The following is a 17,083-nucleotide window of genomic DNA, read 5'->3' on the forward strand; positions in this document are numbered from 1 at the left end:
AGAGCGCAGGGTCAGCCATCATACAGCACCCCTGGAGCAGACAGGGTTAAGGGCCTTGCTCAAGGACCCAACAGTGGCTGAATAGCAGAGCCTGGATTTGAACCACCAATCTTCCGGTTGATAGTCCAAAGCTCTACCCACTAGGCTACCACTGTCCCTCAAACAGTTGTCCCTAAAGCAGTTGAAGGTCTGAATAAAGAAATGAATGAAGGTTCCATGTTGGTTTCTCCTCCCACACGTGACGAGTCCTGACACGAGTCTGAAGTTCGTCTCTCTGTGTGACATTTTTTACCTTTATTCTATCTGACACAATCAGGAGCAGGGCATTTCCTCTTTGCTCTACAGTCTGATCTCCGCCAGGTAAGAACGTTTAATATTCACGCTGCTGATGTGAGAAATGCTTTTCTTTATTACGGCTGCAAAATGAAACATTTATTATTGTTAATTTATTACGTGTTAATAATAATTTATTAACACTGTCGTGTAAAATATGCTTAAACTAATATAATGAATAAATGTGTTACTAAACTGAAAGTGAAAGTTTATATCTTGCACCAAAAACACGATTCTTATCTACATTTTCGGCATTTAGCAGACACTTTTATCCAAAGCGACTCACAATTATGACCTGAACATGATTTTGAGCAGTTGAGGTTAATGGTCTTGCTCAGGGGCCCAACAGTGGCAACTTAGCAGTGGTGGGGCTTGAACCGGCAACCTTCTGATTACTAGTCCAGTACCTTAACCACTGAGCTATCACTGCCCCTGAAGATAAAATTCTGGACTATTAATGTGCATCTCCTTATATTCAGTGATTCATTTATTTATGTAACTATTCATTTGTTAGTTATGATGCTGTATATCACAGTGTTATTAGAAAGAAACCATGTAAACAGGAAACACTGATCTAAAAGCACTGATCTAATGTAAAAGAATATTGCTGAACTGTGATAATAACATGAATTACAGCCCTAAGTGGAGAAAAAGACATATTTTGTTTATACTGACGCCATTTCTACCCAACAGTTACATTCATGTAATAAACAATGAACAAAATTATTATTTTTTGTGGCAGAGTGGCGCAAAGGGTAGTGCTGTTGCGTCACAGCAAGAAAGTCCTGGGTTCGATTTCTTAGCAGGCTGGGTGAGCAGGGGTCAGTGTGGGTTTCCATCAGGTTCTCCGGGTTTTCTCTCACACACGCAAAAACAACTGGAGCTGCAAAATTTACTCGTGTGTGTGTGTGTGTGTTCTGTGATGGACTGGCGACCTGTCCAGGGTGTTTCCTGCCATTTGCCCAGTGAATTAGTATTTTGCATAGAAAATAGGACAATCTGATTTTTTTGCTGTTCTCACTCTTTAACGGTTCTAACAGGCACATCAGTTATACATCAATAACATCAAATAAATAAAATATTCTCATATTTATAGCAACAGTATGGTGAAGGGCCTTTCCTTTATTTCTGTGCACAAACAGCCATTTTCAAACAGTGTTTTAGTTTGTAAACCTAATCACTCTTTTTTGTCTTCAACATGCCGTGCCAACATCTGAGGGCGTGTCAGGCTGTAGAGGAACAAGAACGTTCTCTTATCACAAATAGTTGATCCATACTACCTGTACATCTGTAACAGCTGCACAAATCCTCACAGGTAATCTATGCACTCCTTCGGCTTCTTGCTCATGTTTACTCCAGCCGTGCATTGTGCAGCGCCCCGTCTGCTGGTGACACATCCTCGGGTCCAATAGCACCGGCGGTTCTCAGAATAGTACAGAGATTCTTAAAAGCCTGAACAGAACCAGTTCACGATTCAGATTTATTTAGATCGAGAGAGTGAGGTCCATCATGACACAGGGCGAGGAGTTTGGTGTGAATGTTGCTGAAGCTCGATTCATGCTGACTTACTCTTAACCAGTTTGACCCACTTAACCATTACAGATGCTTCAATATAAAAAAGTGCACCGACATTGTGGTTGATTTTGAACAGGTGAAGATGGCGTCCCCCGCCGAACGGTTCCTGAAGGTCCACAGGAGTGAAATCGTGGGCCGAGTGAAGAGCGTAAACGGTCTGGCTGATTGTCTGCTTGAGAAGGAAGTGATTTCTAAGGAAGCATTGAATGAGATCAGTAGCCAGAAACCAGAAGAGGAGCAGATGAGGACAGTTTATAAGCATCTGAACAGCAGTAAGGCCTATGAATTAACATTAGAATGGCTGAAGAGACACGAGTCTCATGTGATGGAAGATCTGGGTAAGTAGCTTCATGCGGTGTGATTCATCCTGAAGATTAAAAAGATGGAACATTTTCTGAATTCTCAGTTATTCATGTTCTTTTTATTTTAAAGCAGAAAAGACAGAGACTCCGGAACCGAGCCACTCGAGAGTGAGTAACGTGGTGAAAGCTTCGGTTCTGTTTGTAACTCTGGGATTTATAGACATTTAGAATTGTATTAGAGTCACATTTTCTCTCTGGTGAACCCACATAGGAAAAAAGACAGAGAATCCAGAACCATGAAGCCATGGATGAAACAGATTGTGATCTCCAAACATCACCAGGTACTGAGTTCAGAGTATGTTGTGCGCATCTTGCTGCCACTTCTCATCTGCTTTTCGTCTTTTCTCTGTTTTTTTCCCAGTTTCTCTTTCACTGTTTGAAATCAGAGAATTGCACTGGCTTTCAATCACATCATGCATCAAATTCAAAATTCTGTTTCTTACATTTAAAGCTCTCCATGGTCTGGCCCCAGCTTTTGTTTAAGAGCTCTTACACCCCTACACTCCCTCTCGCTCCTTAAGGTCCTCCGGTGGAAGGTTCCTCTCTACGCCTCTGACTAAACTGTCCTCAAGGGTGGCAGATCTTTCAGTGCTGTTGCTCCTAAGCCCTGAAACTCTCCACCCCAAGATTGTTCTTATATCACTTTTTTAAATCTCTAGACTTTTCTTTTTAGTCAGTATTTTGGTTTTTCCCTCTACTGTAAAGTGACCTTGAGACTGTGAAAGGTGCTATATAATCAAAACATTATTATTATTACTATTATTATTACTGTTATTATTATTATTACTTTTGAAGATTTCTGTCGATTGTAGTCGGATGTGGAATTAAATTGCTGCAATTCTGACATTTAAGATTTTTTATTAGTAAATGTTTTACATTAATTGGTAAACACACACATTGACATTTTTGTTAATTTGATCTTTAATGATTAATTGTTTAAATGCTCTACCAAGTCAGGAAATGTAAGTGTATTTTATTAACAACAACTTTGTGTGGTTTTGAAACAGATCTCAAGACCTTATCCACCATGGCCAAACTGGACGACTGGGTCTCTGATCCTAAAATCAGTGAAAAACTGGTTAATGACCTGAAGGAGAAGCTTGCTCAGGGTGAAATGGAGGGTTTGGAGGATTATCTGAAGGACATAAAGCTGAAAAAGAGTCTGTGTCTCACTGCTAAAGAGATCAACGAGATCAGACAGAGAAAAGATCTTCGTTCATTTCTTACAGACGTTAAAGGAGCCAAATTTCCTAAAAATACACTTGACCACTTTTTTGAGAAGGTCAGAAGTAAGGCCTCAACAGCCAAGAAAAAGCCTGAACAGTACAGTAATTACGACGACTCCATAAACCATAATGCAGATGATTTGAACAGCAGTGGATACGGATCTTCATGCAGCTCAAGTTTTAATAGCAGAGTGTTTCCTCACACTGTGTTCCCAAATGAGGACGTGTTCATATGTGAAGGTGTCACTGATGTCAGTCACACACACAACATGGAGGTCACGGATTACGAGTCCAAAAGCGCAGACCTAGACTTCAAAGCGGACGTTCCACACCCAACAGAAAACGCAGATCAGATTCAGCAAGCTGTCAGAAGCAGTGGAGGAACCAGGGAATTAAAAGAAAAGCAGGAAATGGACGACACTGACTGTCCTCCTCAAACATCCTCTCAAAACCTTTTTTAATGTTCCTCTGTTTGCCAAAAAGAGCAAGTTGTCCAGCTACAGTCCAAGCTACAGGACAAAGTCGATACCTCATTTGAAGAAAGAGCGGTGGTCTGGTTGTGGAAGGTTTGGAGCCAGAAGATAAGCAGCAGAGCAGTTACAATCATGGAGATGATTTTGATGAGCCGGATGGACCACAAGGAATGATCATTTTTCCAAAGCTTGAAGACGTTCCCCCTAGTACTTGGAGCCGAGACCTTCAACTACAGTCCGCAGATGGTGGACGGCTAGAAAAACGCACGGACACACTAAGGAACACGGGTGAAGAGCTTAAGAAAGCCAACTGCTCCAACATGTCTTCATTAAAGAACCCAAAACCAAAAAGAGAGAAGAGGAGGAACGTGGAAGGACAGCCGAACAGAAGAATCGAGCAGTACGGCACTGTGCTTTGTAACTGGTTAATGAATCAATGCAGCGGCAGTGAGGAGGAGTTCAAGAAATTATTCGACCGTATCTCAGTAAAACACGTAGTAGAACACAGCGAGTACCCGTTCTTCATAGCTGAAAACATCACAGTGTTTAAGAACCCACAAACTGGTGAAGAACAGATCATCGTCGTGAAGGATGAGAAGAAGAACTCCACAGAGACCACAAGTCTGATCCATTATCAGATGTTTGTGTGTGACATTCAGAAAACTGTCCTCTTAGGTTCTAAAGAGCCTAAAGAGAAGCAGATCGGCTTTGAGGAGTCCGAGGTTCCTGTAAATCGCTGCCTGAGGAGCATCCTGGAGGTGTTCGCTCCTGCTCTCGCTGTGTTCAAAAATATTCAAAGAAAAGAAAGACTGGACTCGTATCTGAAAACGATCCAAGGGCGGAAAGAAAATCCTCGTTAGTGTATTTGTGGAGGATCAGAGAACAGTACATGGAACAGGAGTTTTGCCTAGGTTACAAACCCAAACTGTCATCTTACGCTGGGAAAATACGTCCATTTGTTCAGATATAATCCAAGATTTTGATTATTTCTCAATATTTTGAGTCTTTAACGTTCACGGCTTCACACTGCAGCCCCGATCATGAATGTTTTTTAATCCATTGTTTTGTTTCCACACTCGTCGACTGGCTGATTAAGGACGTCTGTGCTGAAAATACTCAGAAAAAAAATATTTACTGTTTTTTTATTTCTTTTATTGATTTTTAAAACAATACCTGCACAAAGCTGTAAAATTTCTCCTATTTTTGCATATTTGTCACACAGAAGTTTCAAATCAAACTACTTTTAATATCAGACAGACTGAAAAAATCATTCCAACCTTCTGAGACCGCATTCCAACAGAAGAACATCGTACCAGGGTTTTTAATCACACACGACTCCTACATACAGGAGCAGCCGAAAGAAGAAAAGAAATCTCATTTTTTATGTTTTTTTAGGTTTGACAGGGCAGTGGTAGCTCAGTAGTAAAGGTACTAGATCAAAAGGTCACTGGTTTAAGCCCCACCACTGCCAAGCTGCCACTGTGTACTTTGGTGTCCTGCACAGAAAACTGAAGCTGAACGTTTTAAAGTTTATGTTCCACTAATTCAGTCACTGTATAAGATCAGCTGTTAATATTAATAAAATCCCAAGAATAAAACTGAGCATTTTATCTTTTTTATCACTCATGTCATGATATGATTCCAGTAGTTTTCAGCAGTGTTGGACTTTGCCTCATTATGACGTCCACACACTTTATTATTCCAACCGCAGTGAGGGTCACAAGAACCTCGGTAAACTAACACAGAGCTCCACAATCCAACCACCACAAAGGTAAGTGAAGATTTACCACAGAGATCAGCTTCTAAAATCAAAACTTTGTGTTTTTAAAGCTCTACAGGTTTAATAATGGAGATTATTTACTGTTTTAAGTTTACTTACTTACATCAGACAGATTCTATGTAGTCAAGAGATATGATTAGCTGCAAAATGTACAGTTTCATGTTAAATTTTTCCCTTTTATTTAAGTTTTTTGTGTTGATTCTGTCACTTATTGGAAATAAAAACAAATAAAAAGTATGTGGACGCCTGAAACTAATTATTGACGTTTTTGTTTGGCTTTCTGTAACATTAGTGTGACAAAAATAATGACCAGAGCATGAGAGCAAGTTTAAATAAACCAAGATTTGTTAATTAGATTTAAAAATAGTAAAACTTTAAAGTAAAATAACCCACACCCACGAACTACAGGAAACCTACAGAGAACTTCACACGTGTCTGAAGAGGCAGCGCTGTGTGTAACCGGCAGAGGCCGCCAAATTGCACAGAATTCAATCCTAACTGACACCCTGTGAAGAATCACCTCTATTCTACCTCAGTTCAGTGAAACAACGATTATTTCCATTTTTAAAACTTGCGTGCAATTAAAAAAGTCCAAAGACAAGATTTTTATATAATAAATTTTTATTGTTTTTATGTACCATGGATTCATGGAAAGTTTAGTTTTATTAATTTTTTTTCTCGTTATGTGCAGGATCCAGACTGACGAAGCTATGGGTGCAATAAGTAAGTTCAGAAATATTATAAATATTATAAATAATAAAACTGAGGGGTTCTGCCATGGCTCAAAACTTCTAAACTTTATTCAGAATTGCCAGTCAGTTAAAAAAAAACATTTCTCAAAGCAAGATTGCAAATAATGTGGGTCATTCACCATCTACCCTACATAATATTGTAAAAAGATTCAGGGAACTCACAATCTCAGTCGATGTAGGGCAAGGCTGGAAGCCACTTTTAAATGTACGAGACTTTCATGCCCTCAGATATTGCATGAGAAACAGTCAGTTACTGTTTGCTTTAGTCAATTAAAAATAAATGTTTTATATTGATGGTTTTTCACTATCCAATTTGAAACAGATCTCAGGTCTGTATCCACCACTGCCAAACTGGAAGAATGGGTCTCTGATCCCAGAATCAGCCAAAACCTGATTGATGACCTGAAGGAGAAGCTCGCTCAGGGTATAATGGAGGGTCTGGAGGATTATCTGAAAGACATGAAGCTGAAAAAGAGTCTGTGGGTGTGTTCGAAAACCTAGGGAGCTGCCTTGCTGTCTTACTGTCTACATAGGCAGCTGACTTAGTAGAGAGTATTCTAATAAGTCAGTGACTTAAAAGGCAGGTTATTCGAACGCACTACTTAGATAGCGATAACATCGGGTTTAGCATTTCACGTTTAGCATTTAGCATCTTGCCATTAAAACCAATAAACTGAGGTAGCACAGCACGCTAACGTCAATAACATCTCCCTTCATGTACCGATAACGGTTAAATTTCCTGACAAGCCCGAACTTGCAAATAAAAACACTCGGTACAAGTTTATACAAGTTAAAAATCAGTAATATTTTATTTACGTTTGAAAATAACTCCATTCGTTTCTCCGCCCCGTCAGCCATGAATGCTGGGATTGTCTTGATCACTAAGGCAGCGTCGGAGCTCACTCGTTCTTGAGCCAAAATAACATTGAAATAATAAGATGCCTCAGAAGTGAGGATTTTAAGGCATCTAGGATTTCGAACAGCCTCCTTCTCGGGAGCGCGCACAGGATGACGTAAAATGCTGCCTATGTAGACAGCACACTAGCTTTTCGAACACACCCTGTGTCTCACTGCTGATGACATGGATAAGATTAGAAACAACGATGAACTTGGGTGGTTCCTTGATGTGATGAACGGTACTAAATTCCCTTTAGGTTTACTGGATTTGTTTTTTCAGAAGGACACAGACCTACCGAATCATTTACAGGTGTGTGAGGTGGGAGAATAATAATAATAATACTTTAAATTTATATAGCGCCTTTCAAGATACCCAAGGTCGCTTTACATCGAACAATAAACAGTTCAGTGAGGTACAAAAGAAAACATAGTTAATTGAAGAGATGGGTTTTTAACAGAGATGTAAATTGTGGAAGTGAAGAGACAGAGCGAAGAGAAGAAGGGAGAGCGTTCCACAGAGTGGGGGCAGCCACACTAAATGATCTGCCACCCAAGGTTGACAGCCTAAATCTAGGTGTGGCCAGCAGGCCAGCATTGGAGGACCTGAGTGAACGCCTGGGTTTGTAAGGTGTCAGCAGATGGTAGAGGTAGACCGGGGCAAGTCCATGAAGGGCTTTAAAAGTAAGGAGTAGTATTTTAAATTGGAGGCGTTTATGCACAGGGAGCCAATGCAATTGCTCCAAAACCGGGGTGATATGGTCGTGTTTTCGAGTGGATGTGAGGATCCTGGCCGCAGCATTTTGAATAAGTTGTAGAGGGCGTATCGACTTGTTAGGAAGACCATAGAGCAGTGAGTTGCAATAGTCCAGCCGAGAAGTAACAAAAGCATGGACCAAAAGCTCTGCTGTCTGAGGTGAAATCATGGGGCGAAGACGAGAATTGTTACGTAGGTGGAAGTAAGCAGACTTTGTGATGGAGCGGATGTAGGGCTGAAAAGTTAGGAGAGGGTCGACTGTCACACCAAGGTTCCGTGCAGTAGCAGCAGGAAAAACAGAGGTGTTCCCAATGAGAAGAACAGGGCAAGAGAAAGAGGAAAGTGCAGCTTTCGAGCCAATATACAGAAGCTCAGTTTTATCAGTATTTAATTGAAGATAATTCACCCGCAGCCATAGGATGAGATCTTGAAGACACCTGGAGAGAGCAGTAGGAGGAAAGGGATCAGAGGGCCTAAGGCTAAGATAAATCTGTGTGTCGTCCGTGTAGCAGTGGAATTTTAACCCGTGATTTCGGAAAATTTCACCCAGGGGAGAGATGTATAGAATAAATAGCAATGGTCCAAGGACCGAGCCCTGCGGCACACCCTGATGTATGTATGCATTATTTGAGACATGGCACCCTAGCTGCACAAAATGTTGCCTGTCAGAGAGGTATGATTTAAACCATGCAAGTGGCAGGCCGGAAAGACCAATATTGGACAGTCTGGACAGAAGAATAGTGTGGTTTATAGTATCAAATGCGGCAGTGAGTTCGAGAAGTAGAAGCATAGAGACCAGCCTTTTGTCAGCGAACAGAAGGAGGTCATTTAAAACGCAAAGCAATGCAGTCTCTGTACTATGATATGGACGGAAACCAGATTGAAAATCTTCGAGCAGGTGATTAGAATTTAAGAAATCAAGCAGCTGGGATGCCACGACTCTTTCGACTGCAGCGAGTTTCCATGATGGAGGAACATAGCCAGAAGAAAGTGATAAATTGACCATGTGACAGATAGGGGCAGCAAAAGCAGGCACAGAGGACTGAAGGAGGAAGGTAGGGATTGGGTCTAGACGGGCGGATGTGGTAGACTTTGACTTAGTGATGATTTGTGAAACTTCAGCAAAATCAACTGGTAGGAACAAAGAGAAAAGTTCAGAACCAGGCACCAGCGAAAGATGGGATGGGGCATATGCAGGTGCACCCTGAAGCCCCCTATAGATAGTTGACACCTTGTCACTAAAAAAGTTAAGGAAGGCCTCACACAAACCAGGGGAAGGGACAACTGGGTCACTGGGGGGGCATACTAGTTTTTTGACTGTGGTGAACAGCCGTTTAGGATTTTGACCAGCTTTTTTAAACACCTCAGTGTAGTACAAACAGCGAGCTTTATTTAGGGCCGCTTTATAATCGGCCACGTGGTCCGTAAATGCCAAAAAATGAACCGTGAGGCCAGATTTCTTATAACGCCGCTCTAGGCGCCGACCCAACGTTTTGAGGGCACGAAGCTCGCCGTTGAACCAGGGTGCAGAATGAGAGGAAGGCACAAACCGGGACTTAATCGGTGCCAGGGTGTCAAAAATCCTTGCCAGTGTTGTGTTGTATGATAGTGTAGCCTCATCGAGAGAGTGAAGTAAACAGATGTCATTGAAATGAGACACACTAAGAAGAGTAGACAGGGAAGAGGGATCAGCAGCAGAGAGATTTCAGTATGAACGTAGCAGTTTGGGATGAGACTTGGGAACGGGTAAGGAGGCACAGAAGGAAATAAAGAGGTGATCAGATAGGCCGGTAGAGTGCCCAGAGAATTTACTGACAATCCCATTATTAGAACAGATGACATCTAGAATATGACCATATTTGTGAGTTGGAAAATAAATAAAAAGTTGGAGAAGAACCCTCAGCCAGTAGTTCTGCACCTTCAGCTCTGAACAAGGACAATGAAAAGCTTAGAAGAAAGGAAACACAGCACCGAGTTCTTCTGGATTGGGCAATGAAACTATGTGATGGGAGTGAGAAAGAGTTAAGCAAGGTTCTTGAGAACATCTCAATAAGAAATGTGGTAGAACACAGTGAGTACCCATTTCTTGTAGCAGAAAAAGTCATGGTGTACAACGAACCACTAACTGAAGAACAAAAAAACCTCATGAAGTACAATAAAGTAGAAATTGACAAACAAAAAAATCCTGGTCATCACTGATGAAAAGAGAAACTCGGTCAAAATGATGAATCTGATTAATTATCAGATGTTTTTGTGTGACATTGACACAACAATCATGTTAAGGCCCGAAGAACCTAAAGAGCAGCACATCAAGTATAACGAGACTCTGGTTCCTACCAATCTGTGTCTGAGGTGCATTTTAGAGGTTTTCCTCCCCGCTCTGGCCGTCTTAAAAAAAAAACAGAGAAAAGAGAAGTTTTCACACCAGAAAACAAACGAGTAATAATAAACCTCAGTGATCTCAGTTCATCTCAGTGCACGTGGAACATCATTCTGTTCATTTATTTATGTTTTATAGAGTAAAAGTTTATTTCCTGGATGTGACCTGAAGTAAATGTACAATCTTCAAAACGCTTTGATGATTTTTACTTTTAGTGAAGATGTTCTCTACATTACTCTTTATCACATATGTAACATGATTCATGTGCACAAATGATAAATGTGATATTCTTTTGTTTTCGCCGAGCGAAAATCAGGGCAAAAATCGTGTAGTGTGAACCAGGCATAATATGTAAAAGATAGTGGTGCTAAATTCGGTTCATTTTATGGACTCAGGTTAATCTGAGTCACTCAGTAATGTGATCCGGTTCACTTGAGTCATTTGAGTCACTTGAGTCACTTTACTGACATCTTGATTGCGATTGATTTACTGCATGAAAATGCATCTAGATATCACTTGTCCTCCGTGCTCTTGTCTTCTGTAAATAAATCCTTCTCTCTTAATTCTCTTGTCTCCTCACACTTCTCCTGTCAGTGACAAGTTGACACTTTTTTCTAAGTGGAATCTTGATCATGGGGGAGAGGGGGGTGGACTCACCTAGCAATCAGATGGGTATATTAATGGGTCAAGGGTTCAAGGGGGATGGTCAACAATAAATTGCCATTTTAACTTCACCCAGTCAGGCAGCCACAGTGGCACAAAAACAAACAGTCAATAAATTACCATGGGGGCTATGATACTCCTTAAGTGGTACAGTAATTAAGTAGTCTGTAAGCATTTGCATGTTAATAATAATAATAATAATATAACTATATTTTGTTGTTGTTCTGCTTACAAGGAAATATGCTGCATTACTAATCTACATCACTACTACTGATAATAATAATAATAATAATAATAATAATAATAATAATAATAATAATAATAACGTGCATAAAATCAGCCACATAACGAACACCAGTGTGTTTAACCGCTTGTTTATCAGAATATTTATCTTATTACTGAGATTCACGGACTGGAGTGAAGCCGGTTCAGCCAAATCATCCCGGTGTTTCCGTGAGTCTGATCACTGGTCTTGTGTACTTAACAGCAGCCAGTCAGAGGACTTATAGGATCCAGGTTCATTGACATCTCAGACTCGTGATTCCTGATTCAGTACAAAGATTCGAATCATTAACCCGGGTGATTCAGGAACCACCCAGCTCTAGTTTGCACACACACACACACACACAAACACACACACACACACACACACACACAAGTCCAATTTTTGATAAAACGGGAGAAAGGTACTGAATGTAGCCGAGAAAAAAACTGAAACGTAAGTATCGATCCCATCACGTTGGTATCGATCCGATTCCAGTACCAACGTTGGTATCGATACTATCGATATTTGGATCGATCCACCCACCACTAGTGTGAGAATAATAGAATAAGGAAGTTACTTCTGAGCTCTACAATCCAGCCACCTGAAAGGTAAGTGAAGATTTACCACAAACAACAGCTTCTAAAATCAGAACTTTGTGTTTTTAAAGCTCTACAGGTTTAATAATGAAGATTAATTGGTGTTTTAAGTTTACTTATGTTCACACTACACGACTTTCCAAGTGGTCAGGTCGCTGTACAGTTCTCACTACACGACTGGATCTCTTGTAATCGGGAGTCTTTCAGGTCGGTGTGTATTTTACACTACACGACTGATGGGTGATAGGGGGTTTCACACACTACACCATCTATCACCAACTGGAATCGCAGGCGAGCTTCTCTGCTCTCCCAAACTACGTTCTGTCACAAAAACAAACGTGAGAAGTGACGAGGGGTTTAATGATACCACGTCCAAAAATGCACGTCAACAAGTAGCGAGCGATCAAAGTTTGTGTGCTGATGTGCAGCGTAAAATCAAAGAGAAAAATAAATGAATCTGAGTGGATTTGGCAACACGACCAGCATGGATTGTTCTGTAGTGAGTTGGAGGTTAATAAATATTGTTTGCAATGCAGCGTGGGTGTTTTGTAGAGAACGATAAGGTCAGAAATACTGTAAAGGTTGTGTGTGTGCTGATGTATTCTGATATAAACTATATTACGCCCCTGTCCCACCTGTTTACACTCCTCCCCTGCGTTTCCCCTCACACCGTATTTTGCGTTCCCATTGGCTGTTTGACACAGCACTCATTGCCAGTCGGGCAACTCAGATTCAAATATCTGACATGCTAGATATCTCTCTTCAGTCGTTTGGATCGAGTTGTTGAGTAGTTCACACATAGCGATTGAGAGTCGAGTTTCAATCGCAGAGCGAACGCCGAGTTGCTCCCGAGCGCCGACCAGAAAATCTGGGCAAAAGTCGTGTAGTGTGAACCAGGCATAACTTTCATTAGACGGAAAGTAAAAACTCTGTTTAGTCTAGAAATATGATTAGCTGAAAAGTTTACAGTTTTATGTTTATATTTTCCATGTTCTTAAAGTTTTTTTTGTGTTGATTCTGTCGCTGGAAATAAAACAAATAAAAAGTATGTGGATGCCTGAAACACATTATTGACGATTCTGTTTGGCTTTCTGTGACATTAGTGTGACAAAAATAATGACCAGAGCATGAAAGCAAGTTTAAATAAACCAAGACTTGTTAAATAGATTTAAAAATAGTAAAACTTTAAAGTAAAATACACCCACACACACACACAGGAAATCTACAGAGAACTTCACACGTGTTGGAGGAGGCAGCGCTGCTGTGTAACCGGCGCCAAAGTGCACAGAATTCAATCCTAACTGAGACACTGTGAAGGAAAACCTCTCTATTACACACACACACACACACACACACACACACACACACACACACACACACACACACACACACACAAATACAAACCCAAGTTAAACCAGAGGGAAAACTGACAATTTTTTTCAATTTTGATAAAAAAATTTTTAAACCTGTGTTCAATTAAAATAGTCCAAAAACAAGATTTGTTTTATGTACCATGGATTCAGAGATTGCGATCTTAGCGCAGGTCCCAAGCCCGGACAGAAATAGGAGGGTTGTATCAGGGTATTTGGGGAAAAACTGTGCCAAGTCTGAGGACCAGATTTTTCCACACTGGGTCATTTGATTTTATATACAGTACAAGACAAGAACTGTATTATTTAAACAAATACGCTAAAATTAAATAAATCAGGAAGGAGCAAATTCTTTTTCATGCTGTATTTATGGTTTAGTCTGTATTTTATTGAATTTTTTTTTTCATTATGTGCAGGATCCAGACTAATGTAGCTATGGCTGCACTAAGTAAGTTCAAAAATATTATAAATATTATAACTGGGGGCTTCTGTCATGGCTCAAAACTTCAAAACTTTATTAGGAATTGCCAGTCAGTACAAAAACAACATTTCTCAAAGCAAGATTGCAAATAATTTGGGTCATTCACCATCTACCCTACATAATATTGTGAAAAGATTCAGTGTATTCTCAGTCTCAGTCCATCGAGGGTCGAGGGTGGAAGTCACTGTTAAATGTACGAAACCTTCAAATGGTTCACCAATCGTCTCACACCTAGTCGCCTTCTAAATCTTTTAATAGTTCATTATATTAATAGATAATTATAAAAACAGCACAAACACTCACAGGTAATCTACCTGCTACACCATTGTGTTAGTACTGTTACTTTTCTCATGCCACGCCCACTGTTTATGACGCATTGCGGCTCCCAATTACTGGTGGAAACGCTACCAGTTCTTTAAAAAGCACCAAGGTTTTAAGAAGCCTGAACCGAACCTGTTCAAGAATCCTTTTGGACAAAATGGGCTATCAGATATCATTGCATGAGAAACAGTCATGATACTGTGATAAATACAGCCACTTAGGCTCGGGAGTACTTCAGAAAATCGCCTCTGCTTTGAGAAATACAACCTGAAACTCTGTTACACAAAGAGAACGCTGTACAGCAATTCTATTCAGAAGTTCTCTGCGCCTCAACTTGTTTCATTTCATGTTTTATTTCTTTAGCTGAAATCATTCAGTGTGACAAACATACAGTAACTGAGACTTTCAAACAGACGGGGGGCCAAAAGGTTCTTACAGCACTGTAGGTGTACATGTGCGTTTATGCCTGGTTCACACTACACGATTTTTGCCCTGATTTTCGTTCGCGACTGGTCAGCGCTAGATTTGCCGGCTCGGGAACAACTCGGCTTTCGTCAAAGCGAGATTTCTAGTATGTCAGATATCTGATCTGAGTTGCCCAACTGGCAGTGAGTGTTGAACAGCCAATAAGAACGCAAGATCTGGTGTGAGGGGAAACGCAGGGGAGGAGTGTAAACAGGTGGTACAGGGGTGTAATATAGTTTATATCAGAATACATCAGCACACACACGAGTTTTACAGTATTTCTGACCTTATTGTTCTCTACAAAACACCCACGCTGCATTGCAAACAATATTTATTAACCTCCAACTCACTATAGAACAATCCATGCTGGTCGTGTTGCCAAATCCACTCAGATTCATTTATTTTTCCTCTTTGATTTTACGCTGCACATCAGCACACAAACTTTGATCGCTCGCTACTTGTTGAGTGTATTTTTGGACGTGGTATCATTAAACCCCTTGTCACTTCTCACGTGTGTTTTCGTGACAAAACGTAGTTTGGGAGACCAGAGAAGTTGGTGATCCAGTTGGTGATAGATGGTGTAGTGTGAAACCCCCTATCACCGATCAGTCCTGTAGTGTGAAATACAGACACACCTGAAAGACTCCCGGTTACAAGAGATCCAGTCATGTAGTGTGAACTGTACAGCGACCTGATAACTCGGAAAGTCGTGTAGTGTGAACTTGGCATTAGTTATCTTACAATAAATGTTTTATGTTGATGATTTTTTTACTATCTGAAAATTGTCTAAATTTAAAACAGATCTCAGGTCTGTATCCACCATGGCCAAACTGGACGAATGGGTCTCTGATCCCAAAAACAGCCAGAATCTGATTGATGACCTGGAGAAGAAGCTCGATCAAGGTGAAATGAAGGCTCTGGAGGATTATCTGAAAAATAAGAAGCTGAAAAAGAGTGTGTTTTTATGCTGATGACATGGATAAGATTAAAAACAACGATGAACTTGGGTGGTTCCTTGATGTAATGAACGACACTACATTCCCTTTAAGTTTACTGGATTTGTTTTTTCAGAGGAACACAGACTACAACCCGTCGAATCATTTACAGGCATGTGAGGTGGGAAAAGAACCCCTTAGCCAGTAGTTCTGCACCTTCAGCTACGAACAAGGACAATGAAAAGCTTAGAAGAAAGTGCAGGAGCGAGTTCTTGTGAATTGGGCAATGAAACAATGTGATGGGAGTGAGAAAGAGTTAAACAAGGTTCTTGAGAACATCTCAATTAGAAACATGGTGGAAAACAAAGAGTACCCATTTTTTGTAACTGAAAATGTCATGGTGTACAACAAACCACTAACTGATGAGGAAGAATCAGGAAGTAGGTTCTACAGCCAAGCACGTAGAGAACGTAAAATTCTGGTCATCACTGATGAAAGGAGAAACTCGGTCAAAATGATGAATCTGATTCATTATCAGATGTTTGTGAGCAACATTCACACAACAGTCATGTTAAGTACTAAAGAACCTAAAGAGCAGCACATCAAGTATAACGAGACTCTGGTTCCTACCAATCTGTGTCTGAGGTGCATTTTAGAGGTTTTCCTCCCCGCTCTGGCCGTCTTAAAAAAAATGCAGAGAAAAGAGTTTGTTTTCACAGTTTAAGTTGTTTTTACACCTGAAAACATGTAATAATAAACCTCAGTGATCTCAGTTTATCTCATCATCATTCCCTCCACTCATTTATGTTTTACAGAATAAAAGTTTATTTCCTGGATGTGACCTGAAGTAAATTTTACTTTTAGTGAAGATGTTCTCTACATTATTGTTTATCACATATGTAACATGATTCATGTGCACAAATGATAAATGTGATATTTTCTTTTGTCTTCTTTCAATAAAGTAAAGACACACCGCTCATTATTTACCTGTTCTTGTTGAGAGAAAAGTGGACAGTTCTGGAGAACACATGATTAAAGCACAAATCGGCTTGTTTTACATTCCTCCTCTAGTCATGTGATAGACATGCCCCCATAAGCCAAATCAACCACCCCACCACCCTACTCCACAAAAATTATAACGAGAATGATTTTTTAGGTCCACTGGTCCATGCACTTGTAATGGGCTCAATCAAACTAGCCCATGTAGCGGAATGCTGCTAAAGGACTAAACCATAAATTCAAATAAGCATAAGTGATTCAACTACGGTTCTCTTCCTGCAGAGACTTCCTTCATCAGCCGACAGGTACGCATGTCTCACGTGCTCATGGTGAAGTCTTTGGTTTCAAATCCTTTTTATACGCTTCAATCAGGCTCTAAACCTCCTGGTTCTACCCACTATTCAATCCACTCTAGATAATCATATATTATTTCCCAGTAATAGTTCACCTACAGAT

The 17,083-nt window shown here is 40.4% G+C and overlaps 1 protein-coding gene across 5 annotated transcripts; it reads left to right on the forward strand.

Moving 5' to 3' along the window:
- The first annotated feature begins 357 nt into the window (after positions 1 to 357).
- On the forward strand, positions 358 to 16,607 carry LOC134320242 (uncharacterized). Of its 5 annotated transcripts, none has more exons than XM_063001574.1 (8): positions 358 to 1,648; positions 1,985 to 2,246; positions 2,341 to 2,378; positions 2,482 to 2,551; positions 3,278 to 5,740; positions 6,441 to 6,472; positions 6,824 to 13,874; positions 14,592 to 16,607. In XM_063001574.1, exons 2-5 carry the CDS (start codon positions 1,991 to 1,993, stop codon positions 3,955 to 3,957), a joined length of 1,044 nt encoding a protein of 347 aa, XP_062857644.1. In that variant the 5' UTR covers positions 358 to 1,648; positions 1,985 to 1,990; the 3' UTR covers positions 3,958 to 5,740; positions 6,441 to 6,472; positions 6,824 to 13,874; positions 14,592 to 16,607. The 5 variants fall into 5 exon arrangements, with proteins under 5 accessions (XP_062857644.1, XP_062857645.1, XP_062857647.1 ...); XM_063001575.1 differs by having other exon boundaries at positions 13,843 to 13,874; XM_063001577.1 differs by having other exon boundaries at positions 13,843 to 13,874; positions 15,495 to 16,607.
- Positions 16,608 to 17,083: the final 476 nt, after the last annotated feature.

This window comes from Trichomycterus rosablanca, chromosome 9 (assembly GCF_030014385.1).
Source record: "Trichomycterus rosablanca isolate fTriRos1 chromosome 9, fTriRos1.hap1, whole genome shotgun sequence".
Lineage (NCBI taxonomy): Eukaryota > Metazoa > Chordata > Actinopteri > Siluriformes > Trichomycteridae > Trichomycterus > Trichomycterus rosablanca.